This window comes from Myzus persicae, unplaced genomic scaffold, assembly GCF_001856785.1.
Source record: "Myzus persicae strain clone G006 unplaced genomic scaffold, MPER_G0061.0, whole genome shotgun sequence".
Taxonomy (NCBI): domain Eukaryota; kingdom Metazoa; phylum Arthropoda; class Insecta; order Hemiptera; family Aphididae; genus Myzus; species Myzus persicae.
In genome coordinates this window covers 1,276,671-1,285,332 of record NW_019103933.1, presented here as the reverse complement: position 1 = coordinate 1,285,332, position 8,662 = coordinate 1,276,671, and the positions used below count along the sequence as shown (strand labels likewise).

Below are 8,662 nucleotides of genomic sequence, written 5' to 3'. Positions count from 1 at the left end.
ATTCTTATAGAGACTCGGGTAAGTGTTTTACCTTATTCGTTTAACTCCTATATATGTTGCTATATGGCTTATGCAGTCATGCCTCACACATGCAATTAATTTTGTCTCACGTGAATCGAATATCTTTTTGTTTACTTTAAAGGTTGTCATTGGTTACAGACTATACAACAGTTGTTATGATATAGGATATGATTGTCTATATTTTATTTATTGTTATTTAGGCTAATCAAGCTATTCTATTTCTATACAAATATAAAGTAGAGAAATAGCTATTATATATTAGATATTATATAGATAGGCAAATAGTGTACCTACGGTTTAAGTTTGAGCATAAGTACCTAAAAAAATAAACAAAAAACAACTGGGAATATTTCAACTGAAGTAAAACAGAAAAGATAGATCGATAAATTATACATTTATAGTAGATGTACAAATTGTACATGTAGTCATTAGTCAGCTAATAATAAGATACCTATATTATTATTTATTAGCCGGGTTAGGTATGTCGTATTATGCTCGTATGTATATCTGAATGACGCATATGGAAATCTACAGTTTTTGACCAGTTGGCACCAAGTTTTAAGCACATTATTTGGGATCCCAGACGTCAGAGGTCGTAGGTCTTAAAAGTATCTATTAGAATAGAAGCCATATAGGCAATAGTATACGGTCTTAGAATAATATTATTATTGTTTTGTGTAATAGGAACACAAAAATGAAAAATACAAAGTGTATTAAGTGATTATTTATAACTGAGGCTTATTGAATCAAAATATACTTGATTTTGTCGATTCAATGAAAGTTTAGATACAAGATTGAACTAGTTGTCTTTACGTGCCTTACCCGATATTAATAACCTCATATTCGTTCATTTCTGCTTGCAATTGGTTCACGTAAGAATTATATTTCTATCCGCCCGCTGATGGATTACTCATTTCGGTTTCATTTATCGCCGGCAAATAAATATAGCTATAGTGCCTATTACATAAGATATATAATACGAGTATTATACTTTTATACACCTATCCTGCAGAGCTATTCTACGCACTCCACAGTCCGCAGGAATAATTATTGACATTTATTAAGTAAAACAATAATAGCAAATTATTAGAAAATCATTTTAAAACTATAATATGTATAACAAATAAGAAACGTCACTTTGATTTAAATAAATAGGTAACTTTCAAGGATCCGAGGAAAACCGGTCACACGTGCAGACTTGTGTACGCGTTTACTGACATACTGTTACACGTGATATAATGGTATGATAAATAAAATAATAAAAATATGCATGTTATATTATACACATGTGTGCGCTGACGTTTTGAGTGGGTGGCTGGCTAGAACGAGTGTGTCGGAGAAACGACAGTCGTTTCAAATTTCGACAGTGATTAATCGTAGTCACATTCTGAGCAGTTTAAATTATAGTATTTTACTGATGAATAAATTGTTTTATTTATTAAAATGGCTCTAACAGCTATATAATATCGTTATTATATTACGACAACTATTGATTATTTTCTTATTGTTTAGTTTAGTATATTATGAACTTAAATCTCAGCTTTTATTATCCCACTATCCCACATTTGAAATAATATTAGGTACATATAATATGTACAATAATATACCAATGTCTTTTTATATGATAGTTATAGTAACTGAATACATCCTATAAAGTTCTTTATTTACCCCTAATATAACAGCTAGACAAGTATACAACCCTAGAACCGCTTTCTCAGTACTTTGGGGTCATATACCTATCTATATCGTTCATTAATATGAATATAAATTATAACATAGGTAGGTAGGTATAACCAATAGTACTTACTACTTACCTATACATTTTTAACCTAACCTTTTAAAGGTCTCTGTGCTTTTAACTTTGACCATTTAAATACGCAACATATAATTATACCTCAACATTAGATAATTAATTCCGTTTTCGATTCAACTTCTTCCGCAATAATTGCAGATTACTATGGATATTACTACCATTCCGCTTCTCGCTCATTTTCGTTCCATCCAATGACCTCCGACCCGAATGCAGTAATCGCAGAGGTCCACGACTCCATATTCCACAGCATAACGTTTAATGTAAGAAATAGTCTTCACGGTGGATTCTCGTCCAATATTTTTAAAATTATAAACAAGTCACTTATGCAGGTAATTACTAATTAGTATATTCTTTATTGTTGCAACAATTTGTGTTTATATAGAGTCAATACTCTATTTTGACAAATAACAGATGCAACAACTTTTACAGAAAATAAAGATAATATATAATATATTGAAGATTATAATATTTTATATTATGTTAAAAACAGGCTGATCATAAAATGGTTAAAAAAAATTTAAAACAAATGTTTAGTTTCGTTTATCTAAACTGCATACATTAAAAGAAATGAAAATCTTCAGATTTTGACGAGCTATTTCAAAAATCATGACATATAGGTAGATAATACATACCACATACATAATAAATTATCAACATTTCTATTTAATAAGTAAGTTTAAATTAACAGGCCACATTGATTAGTTATACGTTTCTTTTTACAGCTCTACAATTTAGCAGTTTGTGCATAAATAATTAGTAATAGTTTCCTCTTACTGTTAAGGTTCTACCTAAAAGTTTAGGTAGAAATATGGAGAGCCTGTGCAAACAAATGTACATGTTGGAAATTTTTAAGTGGAAACTCAAGAGCCTCTTTTCAATGTTGTGTGATAATTAGTATTAATACAATTAAAATTATGTCACATTATTATGCGAAAACAACGATGATAAGCCCCTGGAGTGCGAGTAGTGCGACTTGTGCATTGTGCCTAGATTTAGTGTTATAATTATATCATACCACATATATATTATGTGAATAATTTTTAGAAATTGTAAACATAAATAAATTATTTTATAGGCCAATACATAGTTATTTCGGACTATATAGATAGGTAACAATATGCAGTATTATATTTGGGTCATTATGACACAGTCGATCCTATTAAATATTATTTGTATTTATAAACGCGAATAAATAAATATATATATTATAAATATTAAATATACATAATATACTGCTGGGTTCAGATTGGCTAAATATAAAATAATCGCCATAAAAGATAGATAAATACATCCTATGCCGATAAACACGGTATACTTTTGTGTAGTTTTTTTACAGCGATAGGGGCCAATACGCCGATGTTCGCCTGCATGATATACTAAACTGTTTACACAGTTGACCGAAACATCTGTCTACATTGAGGTTTTACCATTTCCAAGAGTGTTTTTAGGTAGCCATAGTCAAATTTGAGTGCATACGCTGGTATATAGGTACACAAAATCAAATTCTTCCTTTCTTTCCTTCTTTTTTTTAATGTTTTATGGTCTCGTGTAACTTTTGTAAATTAAATTATTATAATTAGATTTATTTGTTAACTATTAAGTGATGAGTGATATTTAAAAAAAAAATGGTTTATAGACTAATCGAGGTTAACAGGTACCAGTTATAATATGTTTGTGGTTCGTTAAAATGATATCAAACAGATGGTTTGGTTTTGAAACGTTTTCACCACAGTGTCAATGGCTTATTCATTTTCCAGAGCGAAATTATACTGAAATGTTCAAGAGTTGTTATCGATGCTGTTTATTTTATTTTGGTTTCGGTCGTCGTTCCGAGGACGTGGGCATCAATCTCGGGTTGTTGGAAAATGGAAATTCTGTTGCCGGCAGTACCGAACACTACACTGTTCAAAAGATATCGAGGTTAGTACTAATGGAATTATGACGGAAACGATTACATTTCACATAGATTCGTGTGCATAAATGTAATACATAAACTACTCGCACACAACTTGGCATTGTATGAGATTAATTGTTATCATATTACAGTTTTGGTCGACATATTTCTCACGACGAGGATGGACTTTCTGTGTCTGGTTTTACGAGCGATGGCGAAGACGATGATCCTCCGCCGAAAACACAAACCATGAAGAAAAGAGGCAAATGGGGAAAAACAATGAATAAACCCAAAGATCCAAAAACTCCAAATTCATTTAAAACACTAGCTGGTGTCAGTATGATGATGTTACAACCTATCACAGCGGGAGCTGGTTCTACTTCCACGCCAGACTTGGTGAGTTAGGTATTAAAATACTTAAAATATTATACCCGGTAAAATATAGTACCTATAGATTAAACACACGATTCATTTTTTTCAAACTTTTCATTGAGTTCTATAAATATATTTTTTAAATGTGCATGTAATTTATAAATAATATTATATAAGATGACAAGTAAACATAAAGAGCTGAATATTTAAAAAAAAATGTTTACTAAACCTCAATGGCATTTTATCATGACTATTGCCGTATGAAAATATTATAATATATCAGAATATTTAATTTTGAATCTTCAATAAGGATTTCCTCGCAGTGCAAAAAGTTGACTATAGTATAGTGGTAATTAAGTATAGACATTTTTAAAAAAAATTCCCTATTGCCTCTCTAGAAAGTCGCCCATAAAAATACATCAAATATAGACGGAGTAATATATGATGTTTAAAGTGTATAAAATCTGGATAGTTTTAACGAAAAAGTCAATGATAACCTGTACAAGTAGAACATTTTTTGGATATAAACGTTCGAAATATTGTTTGTGCGTTTTTACGTTATTATTTTTTTAAGAGTTTAACATCTGGTAAAAAAGAATTTTCCAAGAAAGAGGATAAGATGGATTATCTGTCTCCTGCGTCGTGTAAAGAAACTACAGGTTGGCTTAAGTCTCAGAGTATGCAGGTAAAAAGGGAACTTCCTCTTTCGATTAAAAACAAATTAATAAATAACAATAATACCAACATTGATTTCTAATTTTAGGATATGACCTCAACAACAGACTCTGATAGTTTTGCATTATCGTCAAAGAGTGCCGACGACAATACCTCAAATTCAGCGGCACGTCCTCATCGGTTTGGATCAGTTGCAACGTCTATGATTAATGTCACTAGTAGATTGACATCAATAAGATCAAAATCTAGTGAGGTGGTTTCGAATACTTGGAAAACACCAGTGGACAATGCGCCTCCAGTTGATCCTAATGCACACCAAGAACAAGCTTATGGGAACGTTAATTTTAAAATCACATACGATCAACATACGAAAAAGTAATATTATCAACAAAATGTAAATAACCTTACTTTAGACTTATCATGTATGCATACTGCAAAGTTATTAGCTAGGCACCTGTTAAACAAAGTTGCTGTAATGCTGTGTAGTATATAAGTAAGTAGGTACCTGATTAGGTTTCCAGTATACTAATACATTATCAAATAGGTCACTCTAATCGTGTTATGGATGTGTTAAATTTAAATCCAATGATTTATTCTCTGCATGCAAACAACGATTCCAAACGGAGACCGTGATTGGTTGGCTTCTGTATTTTTAAGAATATTTTATAATCTACACAAATATTAGCAACTAATTTTTAATTAGTAATATGGTATAGATTGAATTAAATGTTACCAAGAATATCACATTTATTATTTTATTAATTGTTTAGTACAATAATATTATAATAATTATTATGTAGTATTATTGTTATTAACTTATATAGTTCAAAATAAAATCATTATAGGTACCGTATAATGATGTGATTATTAGGCACGGTATACACTATAAATAGCTTAAATTAGTTTAAACATTTTTAACATTTCATTGCAAACAGAAAATATTGATGGACAAAAAGTTATATATATATATATATTAGTGAAAAGTTTTAAATCCCTACAGTTAATAGTTTTTGAATTACAATAAATTAATTACAATCAATACATGGATGCGAGGTTGAAGGGATTTGTTCAAAAAAATGTAGTCTAGGAACTGTACTCCCTACCACTTACTATTTTATTCATGGAGGGAACTTATGATCGTAAATTAAAGTAATTTCGTTTCTTTCTACCCAAACTTTTAATAACTCGTGCCCATCTCTATGTGTCTCAGTTTATCCACAACGATCGCTAAGGCATATTACCATATTTGTTTTGTGGACCTGTTTACATATAGATATAAATCTTAAATATAAAGTGTTTGATATATTATCGTAATTGTATATATTGTGTATAAGTTACTGATTTGGTATTCAATTATTTTTATTAATTATAAACCTTATGTATTATTTAATAATATTATTTAAAGTGTAATAAATAGTATTAATAAGACGGGTTAAATTGAAAAAAAAAACATTTTTTTTAAGACTGTTTGTTCGTGTGGAAAACTTGGATGGATTAGCGCCAAAAGGAAAAGATAAACGACCATATAAGACAGTTTTAAAGCTTACACTTTTGCCTCAGGAAAAAACAACAAAAACTAGTAAAACCATAGCTGCTGCTATGAGCCCCGTTGTAAATGAAGATTTTTTTATTAGTACCAAGTGTATTACAAACAAAGTTTTGAGGTACCTGAATAAGGTTTTATGGATAATGTTTTATTCTTATTTTAATGGTGTTATAATTTATTTAGGATATCTGTTTTTGATCATGATTACCAAGGAAAATATGATGCAGTTGGTCATGCTTTATTTTATTTAGATAATATATCACCAAGTAACGATGGGGCTCAAACTGTTAAGCTCTATAAACATTCTTGGGTAAGTGTTTCAATGCTGAATATAATAAATAATAATATTATAATGTTTAGTAATTAGAGTAATTACAAAATACTGTTTGTAGAAACTTTATTTTTATACTTTATATATAATATTTTTTCTACAGCCCGATATAAATCTTTGCAATATCAATATCAGCTTAAGTTATAAAAAGCAACAGGAAACTTTGCATATAGTGGTCCACGAAGCTAACAATTTAAATCTTCCCCATGGTTAGTAAAATAATAATATACCTACCTATAATAACTAGTTATTAAGTATTATAATGCATAACTTAAAGGCTGCAATTTACTTAATAAAACGTTCTCTAATGTATTTTTTTAATAATTAAATAATATATTTGTTTAGAAAAATCCCGGACTTTTGTGAAAATAGCATATTTTAGCAAGGGTAAACGCATCAAGGAATATCAATCGCCATCAGTACCCAACACAAAAGATGACCCTAAGGCAACATATGAATTTAAAGCTGCTATACGATTAGATTTAAATTCTACCGCAAATGGCTATGTAGTGATTGGTTTAAAAGAAAAAGGATTTTTAAAAAGGAATGAAAGTAATTTAGGGAGAGTAATATTTGGACCCTTTTTGTATACAGAGAGAGGCTATGATTTAACTCCTTGGGGCAAGGTTCTATTAACTAAAGAAGGTGTTTCAGATACATTTAAAACATATTTATAGCGTACATACAGAACAAAAGTATAAGTAGATAAACATTGAAATAAAATACATAGGCACTTTTAGTATAATATTTATTGTTAAAATAGAACATTTTATTTGTATTGAAATTTGTAATATACCAAATTGAAAATTATTTTTTATAGGCTATATAATAATTATTTTTTCTTTTTTGAGATTAAATATATTAAGTATACTTAGTATTTTTAGTGATAAATTATAATTGTAATATATCATGGTTGATTTATATAATCAATGATATTATATATAAAGTATAAAACTACGTTTAATATATTGTATAAAACGTATATTGATTTATAAATGTCAATGATAAAATATATTGCTATTAAGTGCGAAAACCTTATTATATTATATTGAATTTACCTGCCTCCGGAAATAATTGTAAGTTTTTATAAATTACAAGTGCTTATAATTTTTAACATCTGTGTGTATTTGAAATTTTGTAACTTTGTAAGGTACCTAAAAAAACAAATACCTATGTTGGAGTAGTTTTAATTTTTGTTATAATTTATTTTTGTCTAATGTTATTAATACTTATTAATTATTATTATTATTATTATTATAATTTTACTTTTTTATTTTTATTTTGAATATTTTAGTTTTAATAATTTTCTTTAATTAATTAATCATAATGAACTATAATTGTCCCCATCAGTTATTAAAAACGTGTTTGAATATACAAACAAACATTTGTATATTAAGAAACACAGCTCAGTATTCACCAATCACTAGTTACAAAACTTTACCGAAAGGGTTTTAATTAGCAAAGTTTCAAAATTATTCTAAATAACTGTTTGGTATTCTTATCGTTTTTTAATTTAAAAATGTTGCCTGGTTCATAGTTTTAAAACAATTTAGGAAAGCGCACTGCGAGTGTGCTAAAATCCCGGTCTCTAAACGTTTTTTAATACAACACAATAAATTATAACTTCATATAAAATTTAAAAATAATTCAATAACTTTTATATTTTGGAACCTATTTTTGAATATTGGCTTATATGAATCTGTATTAAATATACAGATTTTGGTATTTTTCAGTACTGACTAGTATGAATTTACTTCTGCAGAACCGTTATAAAATTATTTATTAATTAAGCTATTAGAGTAGTATAGTACTAACTTATGTTTATAAGCTTAAAAAGTAAGTGTACGTTTCCTGTCTTGTCTTTTTATTAACTTATAAAGTATCTACTAGCTATATAATTCTTATCGTTTACTACCTACATATGCGGCTAGCTTAGCGTAGACTATAGCTGTAGAGCACCGTTGTGTATCCTCTTAATACTAAACGGGTCGTATAATAATAAATTATTGT

At 28.6% G+C, this 8,662-nt stretch overlaps 1 protein-coding gene across 5 annotated transcripts; it reads left to right on the top strand.

The window, feature by feature from the left end:
• LOC111036569 (synaptotagmin-15-like) lies at positions 1-7,457 on the top strand. 5 transcript variants are annotated; one of them, XM_022318636.1, is made up of 9 exons: positions 1-18; positions 3,592-3,754; positions 3,881-4,124; positions 4,675-4,785; positions 4,864-5,150; positions 6,239-6,439; positions 6,505-6,631; positions 6,756-6,861; positions 6,998-7,457. In XM_022318636.1, exons 2-9 carry the CDS (start codon positions 3,609-3,611, stop codon positions 7,327-7,329), a joined length of 1,554 nt encoding a protein of 517 aa, XP_022174328.1. In that variant the 5' UTR covers positions 1-18; positions 3,592-3,608; the 3' UTR covers positions 7,330-7,457. The 5 variants fall into 5 exon arrangements, with proteins under 5 accessions (XP_022174328.1, XP_022174329.1, XP_022174327.1 ...); XM_022318635.1 differs by lacking the exon at positions 1-18 and adding an exon at positions 3,073-3,322; XM_022318634.1 differs by lacking the exon at positions 1-18 and adding an exon at positions 3,073-3,488.
• The last annotated feature ends 1,205 nt before the right edge of the window (positions 7,458-8,662 follow it).

Coding starts and splice junctions, on each gene's coding strand:
- LOC111036569 (XM_022318636.1), top strand. CDS start 3,609: ATGTTCAAGAGTTGTTATCGATGCTGTTTATTTTATTTTGGTTTCGGT. Junction 3,755..3,880: donor ACTGTTCAAAAGATATCGAG/GTTAGTACTAAT, acceptor ATCATATTACAG/TTTTGGTCGACATATTTCTC. Junction 4,125..4,674: donor CTACTTCCACGCCAGACTTG/GTGAGTTAGGTA, acceptor TATTTTTTTAAG/AGTTTAACATCTGGTAAAAA.